This window comes from Mobula birostris, chromosome 8 (genome assembly GCF_030028105.1).
Source record: "Mobula birostris isolate sMobBir1 chromosome 8, sMobBir1.hap1, whole genome shotgun sequence".
Lineage (NCBI taxonomy): Eukaryota > Metazoa > Chordata > Chondrichthyes > Myliobatiformes > Myliobatidae > Mobula > Mobula birostris.
In genome coordinates this window covers 58,174,435-58,193,766 of record NC_092377.1, presented here as the reverse complement: position 1 = coordinate 58,193,766, position 19,332 = coordinate 58,174,435, and the positions used below count along the sequence as shown (strand labels likewise).

Here is a 19,332-nt window from a genome sequence, read left to right as displayed (position 1 = left end):
GTGCTGTGTGTTTAATATCCAAACGTTACTTAAAATGTTATGATGCCATTGACTGATAAGTGACTTATATAACCATATAACAATTACAGCACGGAAATAGGTGATCTCAGCCCTTCTAGTCCGTGCCGGAAGCTACTCTCACCTAGTCCCACCGATCTGCACTCAGCCTATACCCCTCCATTCATTTGCTGTCCATATACCTACCCAATTTTTCTTTAAATAATATCGAACCTGCCTCTACCACTTCTACTGGATGTTCTTTCAACATTTACTTCAAGCTCCCCATCCTCCCCTGATGACTGACTTAGCACTATATTCATGCGAGGAAAATATGCGCTGTGTGTTTAATATTAAATTCGTTAGATAAACCCTTTTAGAAACGAAATTAAGTGTATTAGCCCCTTATTACCAATGTTCAGGTCGTGATTAACACCCCCCACCCCCTCCCGAACAGAATCGCCAAAAACGATTTGCAGAGAATAATATCGGCAGGTACACGCATGCGCAGGTCACGCATGCGCACTGGTGCCCGCGCAAGGCTTCATGGTCATTGTAGTCTTTTTGACTGCTACTCTTCTCCGTTGGCAACCCTACTCCGCCCCCCCCCACCAGGTCGGCCAGTCCGCAAGAATATTGTCAATATTAAACTGGTCCGCAGCCCAATAAAGGTTGGGGACCCCTGTTCTACAGGAGGCAGAAGTTTGAGACTAGGCTAAGTGCTGGTAGTCTCTGGCCTAGAAGAGTGTTGCATGACTTGCCTGAAGAAGAAAGAGGATATTTGTGTGAACGTTAAGATGTAATCTCTCCTGCGTTTTGGCAGTACGTAGTTGTAATTATAGTATAATAATTAGGGGCTGGGATGTAGGAGCCATGCATCCATTTTCTATCTGCATTGTATTCTGTGTTGCGCATTTGTAATGTTTATTATGTTAGTTAGTCACATGGGTGGAGGTGTTTAGTTACATATTCATGCTTTATTCTAGTTAGGTTTAGAGCTGGGGAACGACGGATGTTATATCTTTTGTGAACACTTAACTTCGCTTAATTACATATAAAATCGCTTAACTCTACTTCACTTAAGTCCAATTAATATCATTAGAACATAGAACAGTACAGCACAGGATAGGCCCTTCGGCCCACAATGTTGTGCCGACCCTTAAACCCTGCCTCCCATATAACCCCACCTTAAGTTCCTCCATATACTTGTCTAGTAGTCTCTTAAATTTCACTAGTGCTATCTGCCTCCACCACTGACTCAGGCAGTGCATTCAATGCACCAACCACCCTCTGAGTAAAAAATCTTCCTCTAATATCCCCCTTGAACTTCCCACCCCTTACCTTAAACCCATGTCCTCTTGTATTGAGCAGTGGTACCCTGGGGAAGAGGCGCTGGCTGTCTACTCTACCTATTCCTCTTAATAGCTTGTATATCTCTATCATGTCTCCTCTCATCCTCTTTCTCTCCAAAGAGTAAAGCCCTAGTTCCCTTAATCTCTGATCATAATGCATACTCTCTAAACCAGGCAGCATCCTGGTAAGTCTGCTCTGTTCCCTTTCCAATGCTTTCACATCCTTCTTATAGTGAGGTGACCAGAACTGGACACAGTACTCCAAGTGTGGCCTAACCAGAGCTTTATAGAGCTGCATCATTACATCGCGACTCTGAAACTCTATCCCTTGACTTATGAGAGCTAACACCCCATAAGCTTTCTTAACTACCCTATCCACCTGTGAGGCAACTGTCAGGGCCCTGTGGATATGTACCCCCAGATCCCTCTACTCCTCCACACTTCCAAGTATCCTGCCATTTACTTTGTACTCTGCCTTGGAGTTTGTCCTTCCAAAGTGTACCACCTCACACTTCTCCAGGTTGAACTCCATCTGCCACTTCTCAGCCCACTTCTGCATCCTATCAATGTCTCTCTGCAACCTTTGACAATCTTCTACGCTATCCACAACACCACCAACCTTTGTGTCATCTGCAAACTTGCAAACCCACCTTTCTACCCCCACATCCAGGTCGTTAATAAAAATCCCAAAAAGTAAAGGTACCAGAACCGATCCTTGTGGACACCACTAGTCACAATCCTCCAATCTGAATGTACTCCCTCCACCACGACCCTCTGCCTTCTGCAGGCAAGCCAATTCTGAATCCACCTGGCCAAACTTCCCTGGATCCCATGCCTTCTGACTTTCTGAATAAGCCTATCGTCTGGAACCTTGTCAAATCCCTTACTAAAATCCATGTAGATCACATCCACTGCACTACCCTCATCTATATGCCTGGTCACCTCCTCAAAGAACTCTATCAGGCTTGTTAGACACGATCTGCCCTTCACAAAGCCATGTTGACTGTCCCTGATCAGACCATGATTCTCTAAATGCCCAGAGATCCTATCTCTAAGAATCTTTCCCAACAGCTTTCCCACCACAGACATAAGGCTCATTGGTCTATAATTACCCGGACTATCCCTACTAACTTTTTTGAACAAAGGGGCAACATTCGCCTCCCTCCAATCCTCCGGTACCATTCCCGTGGACAACGAGGACATAAAGATCCTAGCCAGAGGCTCAGCAATCTCTTCCCTTGCCTCGTGGAGCAGCCTGGGGAATATTCCGTCAGGCCCCGAGGACTTAAGCGTCCTAATGTATTTTAACAACTCCAACACCTCCTCTCCCTTAATATCAACATGCTCCAGAACATCAACTTCACTCATATTGTCCTCACCATCATCAAGTTCCCTCTCAATGGTGAACACCGAAGAGAAGTATAGCCTCCAGGCACATCTTCCCATCTTGATCTCTAATCGGTCCTACCTTCACTCCTGTCATCCTTTTGTTCTTCACATAATTGAAGAATGCCTTGGTATTTTCCTTTACCCGACTCACCAAGGCCTTCTCATGCCCCCTTCTTGGTCTCCTCAGCTCCTTCTTAAGCTTCTTTGTTGCTACCCTATATTCCTCAATAGACCCATTTGATCCTTGCTTCCTAAACCTCATGCATGCTGCCTTCTTCCACCTGACTAAATTTTCCACCTCACTTGTCACTCATGGTTCCTTCACCCTACCATTCTTTATCTTCCTTGCCAGGACAAATTTATCCCTAACATCCTGTAAGAGATCTCTAAACATCGACCACATGTCCATAGTACATTTCCCTGCAAAAACATCATCCCAATTCGCACTCGCAAGTGCTAGCCTTATAGCCTCATAATTTGCCCTTCCCCAATTAAAAATTTCCTGTCCTCTCTGATTCTATCCTTTTCCATGATAATGCTAAAAGCCAGGAAGTGGTGGTCACTGTCTCCAGATGCTCACCCACTGAGAGATCTGTGACCTGACCCGGTTCGTTACCTAATACTGGATCTAGTATGGCATTCCCCTAGTCCGCCTGTCAGCATACTGTGACAGGAATCCATTCTGGACACACGTAACAAACTCTACCCCGTCTAATTCATTGGAACTAATCAGGTGCCAATCAATATTAGGGAAGTTAGAGTCACCCATGATACCAACCCTGTAATTTTTGCACCTTTCCAAAATCTGCCTCCCAATTTGCTCCTCGGTATCTCTGCTGCTACCAGGAGGCCTATAGAATACTCCGAATATGGTAACTGCTCCCTTCCTATTCCTGACTTCTACCCATATTGACTCAAAAGAGGATCCTGCTATATTACCCACCCTTTCTGTAACTGTAATAGTATCCCTGACCAGTAATGCCACCCCTCCTCCCCTTTCTCCCCCCTCTCCATCTCTTTTAAAACACTGAAATCCAGGAATATTGAGAATCATTTCCTGCCCTGGTGCCAGCCAAGTCTGGCATCATTAGTTTTAGTTTCACAAGTTTCAATGCTTCAAGATTATGTTTTGGTAATTGCTAACAAAGGATCAAATATATTTATTTGACTTTTTTTAAACATTATTATTGGATTGATCAGAGGGCGTGTCATAGGAGATAACTGCCCCTGTGGTCACCAGCACCAGAATTGGTTTATTCAAGTTGCTGCTACACCATCCCTGAACACTGCCAAGGCATCATCCAGTACCATGCAGGGTATGTGATATGCAAATTGTGGATGGATATCCAATCAAGTTGTAGTTGTCTCAGCCAATCACATCCTCACAATGCTAATCCTTCTGCTTTTACCACATACAAGCCCAATGTGACTTGTTGTTTGTTGTATTTCACTGTTGTGAATGTCATTCCCACAGAAGTTATCTTTTCTCCAGAACAAGTTTTTACTTGGTATCTGCAGGTTTCTGTTCAGTATCTTTGAAAAGCCATTCAAACTCATTTTGTGGAATGACTGAAACAGTCGAGCCAGCATCCAATTTCATTTTAATTAATTTTCCGTTGACTTCTGATGCAAGCCATATTGCTTGTCTATTGTTAGTTTTGACATGGTAAATCTCAAGAGTACCCAGTCCTACGTCACTCTCATCATTATTAGATGCTTCATCAACAGCATGCAGATTAGTGCTCTTTTTGAAACTGCAACTTGACTTTTTAGCTTTTTCTCTTCCCTGTACTGTCCATTTATTTTTGTCTGCTCGACATGCACTTTGTATGTGTCCTACTTTGTTGCATTTTCTGCAAGTTTCGTCTTTAAACCTATGTTGGTCCGATGTACTGTGTGTGAACCCCTGCCACAACAGTAACATAATTTGTTTGGTAAAGCAGGTTTCTGATTAGATGTTGCAATTTTGTTCACGCTCACTTTCATTCGTGACTGCAACTCAATTGCATCTCTGGCTGCAGTTTCCATTGATGCTACGATTTCAACTGCTCTTTTAAATATGTGTTGTGCTTCAGTTAAGAGCTTTTTTAAAAAAAGTTTTCTTGTAAGATTTCAAAAATTAAACAATCTAACAATCTAAACAATCTAATGATCTTTACGCCCATCATTGAATTGACAGTGCTTGGACAATCTCTCAATTCAGCTACATAAGCTGAAATGGACTCTATGTCTTTCCGATTCCACTTAAGAAACCTAAAGCATTCTGCAATCAACGATGGTTTTGGTTCTAAGTGTTCCTGCAATACATTCAGATATCAACAAAGCTTATTTCGGCTGGCTTGGTTGGAGCAGTCAAACTTCGAAGCAAACTGTATGCTTTTCCACCAATTGCACTCAGCAAAACTAGCACTTGTTTCTCATTGGCTATTTCATTTGCTTCAAAATTTTGTTCAATCCATTCAGTATACGTCCCTAAGTTATCTTTTGTACAATCAAATATGTCTATCTTTCCAACGAAGCCTGCCATTTCTGCTTTCTATTTATTATCATTACCACCCAGCATTTACTGTTTATGAACCTGTGAATTTCATCCATTTTCAGCCTTTTTTAAAACTCTAGCTTCTCTGTCCCTTCCCCAGGAACCATGTGCTGCACTTTTTTTTAAACTTGACTATTTCCCTCCTCTTGCAAAGAAAGCATGCTGTGCTTTTTTAAAAACCCAAACATCTCACTGCGCTTCAACAGGTAAGTAGTTGTCTTGGGTTGATTTTTAAACCTACTTGTTGCCACTGTTGCATTTTGTAACTCCAAAAACATAAAACTAATCAGAAAAAAAACCCACAGAGCTGGGGATAAAGGCATACAGTTTGTTCCTCTTTAGTGAGGTGTGCACTTATGTGGTGTCATAATAATGTATGTCATTCACATACTTTTACATATAACCCATAATAAATTATTTAAACAAAGAATGCTTAATAAAACAACATAGTTACACTACTCCTCATATATTGCTGATATATTAAATACACAATAATAAGTTACATATATATACACACACAAATATCTCAACAACATAAAGTCTGCTTTTAGATCTGGTATGCAGAATGAACCAGGCTAAAAAAAAAAAATAGTGGTACCTAAGCCAAAGAAACCATAACAGAAGATAATAAATGAGATAACATAAGCATAATAAAGTTCACAGATCAGAGAAAATCTGATTTGAAGGACGAAGAAAAGAGCAGAAAAATAAATTGGACTACAATTACACCAAACAATGATGTCAAACCACAATGGTATTAAAATGATGTACAACATTAAGTATGGAAAATATAGTAAACAAGGGGAAAACAGAAGGGCTAAATGCTAAGTATATAGAGAGAGGCGTATAGAAAGAGAAAAGGCAGTAAAAAGAAATTTGAAATGCAAAAAGAACTCTAAGCTAAAATCATTGGGGAAAGATGACCAGTGTAAAAGAAATGGAGAGGGCTACAAGTGACAATAGAGCCACAGGTGGCAGAAAACAAGGCTCCCACCCACATGGTCTTCTGGTTGCTTGTGTTGTCCAAAAGCTGTTCCAACTGTTTCTGAATGTCTTTGATCAGAAGCAGTTGAAAAGTATTCAAAATATTAAAATTAATTTCAATTAATTCAAAATAACCTAATTTAGGAAAATAATTTTAAAATATTTTAATTAAAGTTTAAAATTAGCAAGTCATATACTTTCACTTAACATTTTCTTCCAGAATGGCCATCATATTCAAATGAATGGCACTGTCTAAGATATGCCAGCCAAAGCTGGAATAAAGTGAAGAAGCAAGGTGCAAAGTGCACTGCAGCAAGTAAACCTATATTAAGGCACCAACGGAAGCCTAAAATGTTGCAGTTTATGTACAATATAAAAACTGATGATGATTGAGGAAAAGCTAATTAATTCAAGCAAAACAATGAATTACTTAGTGCAATGTAAATAAGACTATTTATATACATTCATTATTATCACATGTATTGACATACAGTACTGTGAAAAGCTTATTTTGCATACTGTTTGTACAGATCAAATCATTATACCGTGCATTGAGATAGAACAAGATAAAATGATAATAATACAGAATAAAGTGTAACAGCTTAGTAATACAGTACAGGTAAACAAAAAAGTACAAGATCATGGCAAGGCAGACTATGAGGTCAAGAGTCCATTTTATCCAACTAAGGAACCATTTAATAATCTTATTACAGTGGGTTAGAAGGTGTCTTAATTCAAAAGGAGAAATGTAATCTAACACCTTTACTCACTTCAGCACCTCTCTCAATATCCTAAGTTCCTGTTGCTCCAGTTCACTGATCTTATCCTCTCCATCTGTCAAACATTCAGGTAGAACTCCTACCAAGAGAGGAAAAGTCATTTTTATTGTCACTTTGTTCATTATGATGGAACATTAATTAAAACATTAACTCTATTTTTGTCTTCACATTATACACCTGACCTGATGGGAATTTCCAGTATTTTATGGTTTTATTTCATGTCACTGCATTATTTTGCTTTTTGAATACAGATTAGATTAATAAATCAGTTGTGTTGGACAAAAATTAGTGGTTTCATAGTCACAAGACCAAATTCATTAATTACGTGTTTAAATTCCTCAGCTACAATGGTGAAGGGGTGGATGTGGAATTCAAACTCGCATTTTCAGATTCAGTTGTCCGGTAACATAAATGGAATGCCACCTTGGGAGATAAATATTTGAAACATGAGAGGATGCACAAATGCAAGTGGATATAGAAACCGGTAATCCAATTTTATATAATCCAAACAATGAAACTATATAACATAAGATTGTATGGCACAGGAACAGAGTCCTTCGGCCCTCAATGCTGATCTAATTAAATTATAAACTTCTCAAACTTATAAACCTCTATCAAACCTGCCCTCAGCCTCCACCACCCCAGAGACGCACACCATTGGGAGCATTCAATAGGTAGTGGGAGCTTGTCCACATTACCATCCTCCCCCCGCACCCCCGCCCCCCGGTTATAACAACCTTAAAAAGTTCAAATTGATAATATTGATTCCATACAATCACCAATCCATAGATTGGATTACAGAAGTCACAGCTGGTGATTAAAAAAAAGTCACCATCTTCAGACGCAAAACGGTTTTCACAAGGATGTAAAGGACTGACAGCGCTGCCTTTACAGAAACCCTTTTGATTACAGTTGTGCCTAGCTGAAATCTGTCCCAGGGCAGCATTGTGGAAAGGGAAGAGATAGCAGGGACTCTCTCGTGAATTTTTGTGTCATTTTTAGGCACAGGTGAAGTACTGGATCCATCAATCCCAACACAGGTTGGTCCCAAAGGAAATTAGAAAGGTTGGTATAATCTGCTGAAGGAATTCACTACATTCAGTAGCACCTGTGGGAGGAAAGGAATTTTTGACATTTTGGATGGAACCTCTGCAGAGGCTAGTATTAATGATAATGAATGATAAATGGAGGCAGGCTAAAGAGAAGAAAATGGATACGCATATAGGGAAAGGTGGGGGGAGGAAGGGAAATGTGAAGATTGGAGACAGTTGCTGGAGGGGGATAAGTAGGAACACAAAGGGCTGAAAATAAGCATGAACACAAAGGGCTGAAAATAAGCATAAGCACAAAAGGTTGGAATTAGATGCTCAAGAATTGAAAGTTGAGGAAAGTTGAGGATGAAAGGAGCTCTCTCTCTCTCTTCTGTCTGGAGCGAAGTGGAATAAAAACAGAAGTATAAGGAACAGAGAAGATGTGAGAGTGATCTCCATGAACCACAGAAGAAGGAATCCATTTGAAAGGACTTTTCAGATGTCCTGGGGCAAGCCTGGGTCATCACCCCAGAACTTCTCTAAATCTTTCTTACCAGGACATTGTACTTCGTCCTCTAACAAACTTCCCTCTGGAGTGGTGCTATTGTATGAAAAAAGTAGAAAACTGTACCTGCACTCCAGAATCAAAGTTTACTCCAGCATCAGTAATAGAATTATAGTTAGTGGCCAAACAACATTTGTTCAGAAAATGAATTTTCAGCCCATGAAGTAGGAGACAATAGGCCTTTCACAAATATCCTTAAAACCAAGATCCTTTACCAATCAGTTCTCCTGCACAAGAGCAGCAGCATAACTTCTCACCTAATAATAAATGTCCATGATGTACCAGTGGACAACGTGCCTCACATTCCATATCAACAAAGGGAGACAATTAGTTAAGAAATTTACTCTTTCTGCACAGAGTAACATTGGATCATGACCTCTAACCCAACACAGATACACATCTACCAAGCAAAAATTATCCATGCCCTCCAGGACATTTCTAAAAAGCAAAATACCTATAACGTGCAGCTCAAAGCACCAGAGAAGTACTAGCACTGTCATCTCTGCAAAATCCTCCAAATCCACTTTCAGAATGAAGAAACCAAAATCAGTATCCTCAGCCAGGCCAACATTCTAGCTCCCAACGTTAAGAATCCAGGAGTAGCCACATTATTTCTAATCTCTGTCACAGAAAGAGACTACCTGGGAGGGAAAACAATTCATGGAAGTTCTTAAGGCCTCCAATGCATAGGAATCCTTAGCACATAAATACAAAGTCATGCGGGATAACAGAGAGAACCTCAAGTCACTCATCTAGAATCCAAGTGTAAATAGCAGCAGGAAGTGCTGCATCTCCTGGTCGACCTGTTGCGGATCCGATATTGGCATCATAAGCCACCAAAGAATTAGAGTGAAAGCTCATCATCAACTCCAAAGATGTGCCTAAGAAGGGGCAGTATAAAGCAAAGTTGTCTAACTCTCCTAACAAACACAAACATGCTAATATATTTATTTTATGAGTAGCCCAAGGACTGATAAAATAAACAACTTAAATCCAAATTGCACGATATCAAATAAATAACTTCGGCAGTAGTCATTATCCAGGTTGGTTCCTTGGTGTGCAGTTATGGTAGTTGGGATGAGAGTAACCAGAATTCATTACCAATCTAACCAAAGGAACATCTTGTGAATGGTTAGGCATATGATTTGAGCAAGACGAGCCAGAAGCACGACTAAAGACTTCAGGCAAAAGCAGGACAATCATTGCATGGTTAAGAAGGGAATAAATTGACAAGAGCTGAACTGTTAATGCATTAACATAAGCAGTGGGAAGCAGTCAAAGAAATATTCAGTAGAAAAATTTCGCTGTGCAATTACATGGCTCCTAGAAAAGAGAAAACGTTTATCTAAAAGATTATAAAAATGCAATGGGGAGGAAAAAATATGAAATCCAGCAGCATGAGGTGTTTACAGTAAATAAACTTTTACAGGCCATTTTAATATGTTAACAGCAAATGAATAACAACAGAGAAAATGGGTGAATTAAAGACAGGTACAAGTGCTACTACAATGAATGATATGAAAATAGTCATCTGAAATGAATGTTTAAGATTAGAGCAATTACAGTTTTTCATAATACAGTATATGAAAATAAGTTTTCAAGACCTCAAACACGAGGAAATCTGCAGATGCTGGAATTTCAAGCAACACACATAAAAGTTACTGGTGAACGCAGCAGGCCAGGCAGCATCTCTAGGAAGAGGTACGGTCGATATTTCGGGCCGAGACCCTTCGTCAGGACTAACTGAAAGAAGTGCCAGTAAGAGATTTGAAAGTGAGAGGGGGAGGGGGAGGGGGAGATCCGAAATGATAGGAGAAGACAGGAGGGGGAGGGATGGTCTTGGCTCCATCCCTCCCCCTCCTGTCTTCTCCTATCATTTCAGATCTCCCCCTCCCCATCCCACTTTCAAATCTCTTACTAGCTCTTCTTTCAGTTAGTCCTGACGAAAGGTCTCGGCCCAAAACGTTGACCGTACCTCTTCCTAGAGATGCTGCCTGGCCTGCAGTTTTCAAGACCTTATGGTTTCCATACAAAGATATTAAAAGAAAGAGGAGAAGTTTTCAAAGTTCATAAGGTTCACAATTTATGACACTGGATTAGAAACATACATTCTATACAGCAAGAATCTACAGATCCACTAGCTTTATGTCAACTGTGGAAAGACGCTGGAATCTATTATTTGCAATAGGGTGACTGAACATTTTCATAATCATCAATTAATAAGAGAATCTTACAGATTTAATGGATTTTGTTATTATACATTTCAACAGGTATACAATAAAGTTCACTCAAGAGATTGTGTGCAAAAATCAGAGCATGCAGAAACAACTTTGTGACTTGAGCTCATCTTTGGGAAGGTGATAAGAGAGTAAGAGATCAAATGAATAAAGAGGAAACATTATGGGCAGCATGGTAGTGTAGCAGTTAGCACAATCACTTCATAGCACCTACTCTAAGATTGGAGTTTGATTCCCACAGCTGTACATTCTCCCCGCGACCGCATGGCTTTCATCTGGGTGCTCTGCTTTCTTCCCACATTCCAAAGATGTTGGGTTAGGATTAGTGAGCGGTGGACATGCTATGTTTGCAATAGAAGTGTGGCAACACTTGTGTGCTGCTTAGCAAACTCCTTGATTTGATGCACAACATTGCATTTCACTGTATGTTTTGATGCACATATGACAAATTAGTGCTAATCCTTATGCCTTTAGGTGCAAATGGTATTTGTCATTTGTTAGAACTGGGTCACAGTTTTCAACATTCCCATCGACAAATGGATAAAGGAACGAAAGGTTTACATATTGAAATTTGTATCTGAATATGTTAGGAAGAACATCAAATTGTGTTGATGGTTAAGTTACAAAGGAACAACAACCTGTATTTATGTAGCATTTTTAACATAATAAATGTTCTAAAGCATTTCACAGCTGCAAAATTTGAAATAAACAAATTAAGTGAATGGACATAACGGTAGTGGATGATATCTGCTATGGAGAAATGCAAGCTCATTCACTGTATATTATCCAAAAAAAATCAGGATGTTTCATAATGGCAAAAGCCTATACATTGTAGAGCTGTACAATGCAATCAATTGCACTGATACATAGATAATTAGCAATTAATGTGCAAATGGAAACATTCTTAAAAGCTTATGGAATGTTGTTTATTTCATGTATGTTTATGGATTAAGGCCCTATACTACTTAAACATACATTCCATAAAAGTCTATGGAATGTACAGTATGTTTAAGTTGTACAGGGCCTTAATCAGACCACATCATGATTACAGAGCTTGCATTTGGACAGTCCATCTCAAGATAAATAAAAGGGGTAGTGCAGGGCAGATCCTTCAGAATGTTACCAGGCTTTCAAGGATTATTTTTTAAAGGATGGATAAACATGTTCCCCAATATCACCTATTAATTTTTCTACTGTAAATATCAATAATACTTCATAATTTAGTTGGCTTCTTACCATTTCTCTCCTGAATCATTCGAAGAGCTTGTAATTGCAATTCTACATTTTTCTGTAACATCAATGACTTAAAGACTTGAAAATCTTCTGCAGCAAGTACTGGTTGGAAGACAGGCTATTAAAAAAAAGTCCAATTTCAAACTCAAGATATGCAAACATACATTTTTATTAAAGAACAGTGACATATTTCATTGAACTATTTAACTGCACATTAGATGAAATTCAGATGACCAACATCTCAAAGACAGCAGTAGACAACTGTAATTTTTTTTTACACCAAGTAAGTTTACTCATTGAAACAAATGCTTTGCTATACTAACAAACACAGAAATTAAACTGATATTATGAAAAATTATACAAAAGGCCATTTTCTTCATGCAACATTTATTGCCTCAATAATCCTAAACCATAATGGCCATGATTTTAACAATGATCATCTTACAGAAATTAAGCTCTGGGGTGATTGGGTATGGAGGTGGTTGGATAGGGGGAAAAATTGACTGACAGTACAAATACAGAAATCACTTGTCTACATCAATCTTGCTTCCTTTCCACCCTTAACTTACTCTTGTAAACAAACAATTGATTCTCAGCGAGAAGGAAACAGGGGCTTGTGTTAAGTATATGCCAGGATTAGAATACTGTCAGAAGCCCAATCTTGGGCCTGAAGAGTCATAGACCAGTATTGTTTTCTGTTTAAAAATGTGAGCTTTGCAGGGAAATACAGGGACTTCCTCTGTTCTGGACTATTCCCTCAAAATAGGGCTACAATATCAACCTCATTTTATTAGTGGCTTGACTACATTGTTCCACATCAGCCAGTTTTCTTCTTCCCTCCATCACAGCCCGTCAGGCTACTCTTATTCCAATTGAACCAAGTGCCTTCAGTCAGTCTTACTCAGGCTCCCTTTGTTCACCTATGGAGGCACTGCCTCTCCATTTTAGATTTATGTAAACATTGATGCCAAAATATTTAGTACAATTGCATATCACAATCATCATGCAAATTTTACTGATCTAAATCAGCTTGACCTTTGTCCCCTAAAATACATTGTGTATTGCAACTTACCATTCTCAGTACAAGTTTTAAATTCTATTTATTGACAAGATTTACATTATTTCACAGTATCAATTTTTCTTTTACATACATTCATTCAGCGAAGTGCCAAAGAGATTTTTAAAACCCTATACAGCCATCTTTGTGCAATGACAGAAGGACCTTACACTGTGAACTTCCACATACAGCCTTTGCAATAGCAACACCAAGTTTCAGTACCTCCCTCACTATGTATCCTGGACATTGTGATATGTCCATCTTTAAAATTCAAATAGGGATAGTTGCACTGGAGTTGCACTCCAAGCTTCAGATAAGTGACAGGACATATTTCATTGAGTTGATATTCTTCCAGGAGTAGTTGCCTCAGTGTGATCCCTCAGACCGAGTGCACAGAGCACACAGTTCAGTGTCATACAAGACCGATCTGGGTTGAGTCTCAACAAGAGCACTGTATTTTTTTCCAGACCTTAATCAGCAAGCACACATTCCATGAGAAGATAAATGACAATTTCATACTCAGGAGAGCAGCCTCATAATTACTATATTTACAAGATCAAGTGGGAGGTTAGGTATTCTACAGCAAATGAATCACTTTCTGACTCCCAAGAGGCCTGATCCTGTTCCTAATCCACATGTTCATATTAACTAGATAAAAGTCAAGCTGTGATGAAAAGCACAGATAAAATAACCTCCTTAAAACAGAGAAGGCAAAGTGAAGATTTGATAAGTTTAAAATTATGAATGGTTTATACAGAATAAATAATGAAAAATCATTTCCAAGGAAGTAAAATTTGTTATCAGAAGTCAGAGCTGAAGACGGCTGGCTGAATGATTGAAGTAATGCAAGTAATCCACTGCAAACAATGCAGGATTAATTGTAGCCAGATTAAATCCAGATTTAATTGTAGCCTTCAAAAGAGAGTTTGCTGAATATTCAAAGAAAGCAGACATGTTGTAGCAATAGGAAAAAGGAGGCGGCAGTGGATCAATTGGATTTTTTTTTAAGAACTACTGCTGACCTGATTCTGTATTACATTATAGTGTTCTGCCAAGATCTTAATTCCAAGGCATTGCTAATTTGAATTGCATAGCACAATCAGATTTCTGACTTCACCGAAATATTTCTTATTTTTAAATATATAAATGAAATAATTAGCCTGTTCATAATTGCATTATTCTATGCAATTCAGTGACTAGGCCTAGCAAACATAAGAGGAGTAATAAAAGTTAATTTTTAGCTAATTGTTGATAATTCATTATTGGTGTATTCAAAGCTTATAAGGAAGGAAAACTTAACTCTCAAAATGTCAAAATTGAATGTCCAGAATGCAGATCTTTTCTCATCCATCAAATCCATGATAGTAAGAATTCCAAAAATAACATTAAAGCGAGTCTACGTAATTAAGTCTTCCAAGGGGTGTTCAAGACCCAACATATTGGCAAGCTTATGTTGGGCCTCTGACCAAAAGTAGACGATCCAGCTTTGAATGACCAATCTCACTCTAAATGACTTTAAGAGCCTCCAGATTCACACTTCCCAAAGAATGCCGGGGATCCCTCTAGTACTGGGCTTGCTCACTCTTTCCTTATAAATAATAAAACTCTAATTTCAATTAATGTTCAATTATACTATCCAAATACAGGTTTCCCTCGCCATCCGAAGGTAGAGCGTTCCTATGGAACGGTTCGTAAGCTGGAATGTCGTAAAGCGAAGAAGCAATTACCATTTATTTATATGGGAAAATTTTATGAGCATTCGCAGACCCAAAAATAACCTACCAAATCATGCCAAATAACACATACAACCTAAAATAACAGTAACATATAGTAAAAGCAGGAATGATATAATAAATACACAGCCTATATAAAGTAGAAATACTTTTCCACAATCATTGCCTGAACTGTTCTCCGTAGCGAAAATCTCACGCAAGCGCCATCGGCAAAAACATGGCGCAAGCGCCGTCGGCAGAAAATCTCACGCAAGCGCCATCGGCAAAAACATGGCGCAAGCGCCGTCGGCAGGAAATCTCACGCAAGCGCTCTCCAGTAACCTTTAAGCTATGAAGCTGCCAAATCATACCAAATAACATGTAAAAATACACACCCGATATAAAGTAGAAATAATGTATGTACAGTGGAGTATCACTTACCGGAATTGGGAAAGCGCTGAGCACACTGATGATGGTGTGTTAGACTGAGTCGTCGGAGTTCGGGTGGTGCAGTGGCCCCCACCCTCTGGGCAGCGACCAATACCGATTCGCGAAGAATGCAGGGGTACAGCGGTAGCCGGGACACATCCAGCACATCTTTAAGAAAAAAGTCGAAATAAACATGCTAATTAATTACATGCCAGGTGGCACCTAATTAATTAGCGTGTTTATTTCGGCTTTTTTCTTAAAGATGTGCTGTGTGCCTCCCGGCTACCGCTGCATTGTCCGCGAATCGGTATCTGTCCGCAGCCCGAGGGCTGGGGTGGTGGGACACTGAGGTGTCATCTGTTTCCATTAGGGTAGGCAGGTCATCTTCTCCTATGTCTGCCTGCCTTGATGCCCAAAGTCGAGGTTCGTCGCCTGCTGTGGCTGATGTGGAAGGCTTGCTTGACTGCTTAGCCTCGTGCATTTTTCTATCATACAGTTCTTTGCAAGAATTCAAACCATCCTGCAAATATCGCCTAAACCGATGTACCCTTTCAAAATTAAAGTCGTACTTTATCATTACTCATTCGGTTTCGATTGTTATCCTTTCCTCTTCCAATTACATCAGCTCTTCATCTATCAGTTCTTGGTCATGGGATGCCAAAACCTCTTCAACATCATGTTTGTCAGCTTCCACAAACCAAACTCATTTTGTCCTTACTTCATTCACCATGTTCGAAACGCTTAATTATGTGTAGTTTTACGCTAAGTGTAACACCCTTACGAGCTCTTTTAGGCTTTTCCAATACCTTAGAACTCATCTTGCAAATGGCTACTCACAGACACGTGTTAAAGCAATGCCGGTGAGAATGCAGTTCCGAATCCGGGGGAGAGCGGCTGCTCGGGGCGCGTGCTGCCTTTTTTTATCACGTGCTGCTTTTTTTCACACGCTGCTTTTCTTCGTAACAGTGAAAACACCTTCTATTAGCGAAAACAAGTAACTAATTTAGGTCTTTCGTAACAGTGAGGTTTCGTAAAGCGAACGTTCCAAAAGCGGGGGACAGCGGTATATGAAATGTAACAAGGTAGGCTGTCAACTAACAAAATGGCAAAAAGAATCCATAAGGCCATAAGATGTAGCGGCAGTATTAGGCCATTCGGCTAAAGAAATTCCTCCTAATCTCCATTCTAAATGAACGTCCTATTCTGAAGCTGTGCTCTCTGGCCCTAGACTCTCTCATTATAAGAAACACCCTCTCCACATCCACACCAGGCTTTTTAACATCCGATAGATTTCAATGAAATCCTCCCTCATTCTTCTACATTCCAGGGAGTACAGGCCCAGAGCCGTCAAACGCGCCTCATATGATAACTCTTTCATTCCAAAAATCATTCTTGTGAGCCTACTTGAACTCTCTCCAACGTCAGCACAACCTTTCTTAGATAAGGGGCCAAAAACTGATCACAATATTCCAAGTGAAGCCACACCAGTGCCTTTTAAAGCCTCAGCATTCCATCCTTACTTTTATATTCTAGTCTTTTCAAAATGAATGCCAACATTGCATTTGCCTTCCTCACCACCAACTCAAAATGCAAGTTATCCCTTAGGGAATCCTGCACGAGAGCTTCTAAGTCCTTTTGCACCTCTGATATTTGAATTTTCTCCCCTTTTAGAAAAAGGTCTACGCCTTTATTCTTTCTATCAAAGTACATGACCGTACACTCTCCTGACATTGTCTTCCATCTGCCACCTCTTTGCCCATTCTCCTAAACCAGGGGTCCCCAACCTTTTTTGCACTGAGAACCAGTTTAATATTGACAATAGTCTTGCAGACCGGCTGACCGGGTTGGGGGGGGGGGGGAGGATTGCCAACGGACAAGAGTAGCAGTCAAATACGTTGTGTTTACCCCGAGAAAGACTACAATGACCATGAAGCCTTGCGCGGGCACCAATGCGCATGCATGACCTGCACATGGATGCGCCTGCCGATTTTTTTCCGCCTGCAAATCGATTTTGGCGATTCTGTTCGGGGGGGGGGGGTATTAATCACAACCGGAATATCCGTGATAAGTGGCTAATACACTCAGTTTCGTTTCTAAAAGGGTTTATCTAACGAATTTAATATGAAACACACAGCACATATTTTCCTCGCATGAATACAGCGATGAGTCAATTATCAGGGGAGGACAGGGGAGCTTGAAGTAAGTGTTGAACGAACTTCCAGTAAAAGTGGCAGAAACAGGTTCGATATTATCATTTAAAGAAAAATTGGATAGGTATATGGACAGGAAAGGAATGGAGGGTTGTGGGCTGAGTGCAGGTTAGAGGGATTAGGTGAGAGAAGCGTTCGGCACGGATTAGAAGGGCAGAGATCGTCTGTTTCCGTGCTGTAATTGTTATTTGGTTATATAAGTAAGTCAATAGCATCATAACATTTCAAGTAACGTTTGGATATTAAACACACAGAGCATATTTTCCCCGTATGAACATATACAATCATTGCAACACACCAATATCGCTGAATCAGTGGGATACCTGGGCTTGTTTCCCTGCAACAAGACGGTCCTATCGAGGGGTGATGGGCGACAGCGATACCCGAGGGGGGTTCCTTATGTCCAGTCTACTCCGCAATTTAGTTTTCGTTGCAGAAAACTCCGCTTCGCAGAAATATGTTGGAAGCAACGTTTTCAGTGCTTTTGTGGCTATCTCAGGATACTTAGCCTTGACTTTGATCCGGAATGCCAGCAGGGATGTTACGTCAAACATACTTTTCAGCCCGCCGTCATTTGCAAGCTCGAGGAGTTGATCTCCTTCCCGCGCTGACATGGATGACGCACGGATAATAACCTCGCATGCGTAATGGCTCAACAGTGGGCGTGACAGGGAATGAGGAAAGGTGCAGCTGACTCATATGGCCAAATCATATTGTTTCCTCACGGCCCGGTAGCGCATGCTTTGCAGCCCGGTGGTTGGGGACCACTGTCCTAAACTCTCCAAGTCCTTCTGCAGCCTCTCTTCTTCTTCAACACTACCTGTTCCTCCACCTATCTTCGATTCGCCCATAAACTTGGCCACAAAGACATCAATTCTATCATCCAAATCAGTGACATACAATTTAAAAAGAAGTGGTCCCAGCACCGACCCCTGCGGAAAACCACTAGTCACCGGCAGCCAATTAGAAAAGGCTCCCTTTATTCCCACTCTTTGTGTCCTGGCGATGAGCCAATGCTCTATCCATGCTAATATCTTTCCTGTAATACCACTGGCTCTTGCTAAGCAGACTCGTGTGGCAACTTGACAAAGGACTTCTGAAATTCCAAGTACACAACATCAACCAATTCTCCTTTCTTTGCTGCTTGTTATTTCCTTTGTCAGGCAAGATTTTCCTTTAAGGAAACCATGCTGACTATGGCCTATTTTATCAATACACATAAAAGTTGCTGGTGAACGCAGCAGGCCAGGCAGCATCTCTAGGAAGAGGTGCAGTCGACGTTTCAGGCCGAGACCCTTCGTCAGGACTAACTTACCAGTGACTAACTTATGTGTGTTGCTTGAATTTCCAGCATCTGCAGAATTCCTGTTGTTTGCCTATTTTATCATGTGCCTCCAAGTACTCCAAAACCACATCCTTAATAATGGACTCCAACATCTTCCCAACCACTAAGGTCAGGCTAACTGGTATAATTTCCTTTCTTCTGCCCCACTCCCTTCTCGAATAGTGGAGTGACATTTGTAATTTTCCAATCCTCCAGAACCATGCCAGAATCTAATGATTCTTCAAAGATCATTATGTCTTCACAATTTCTTCAGCTATTTCTTTCAGAACCCTGGGGTGTAGTCCATCAGGTCCAGGTGACTTATCTCCTTTCAGACCTGTCAGTTTCCTAAGAACCTTCTCCCTAGTATTAGCAACTGCACTCACTTCTGCCCCCTGACACTCTCAAACTTCCAGTATACTGCTAGTATATTCCACAGTGAAGACTGATACAAAATACTTATTCAGTTTGTCTGTTATTTCCTTGTCCACCAT

The 19,332-nt window shown here is 40.3% G+C and overlaps 1 protein-coding gene across 2 annotated transcripts in view; it reads right to left on the bottom strand.

The window, feature by feature from the left end:
* Positions 1-19,332, bottom strand: part of cfap36 (cilia and flagella associated protein 36) — a 112,391-nt gene that overhangs the window by 63,415 nt on the left and 29,644 nt on the right. For both annotated transcript variants that reach the window (XM_072265262.1, XM_072265263.1), the window contains exons 4-5: positions 12,110-12,224; positions 7,032-7,119 (exon numbers count right to left, since the gene is read on the bottom strand). In XM_072265262.1, the coding sequence (XP_072121363.1) occupies positions 7,032-7,119; positions 12,110-12,224 (203 nt within the window). The remainder of the gene's footprint in view (positions 1-7,031; positions 7,120-12,109; positions 12,225-19,332) is intronic.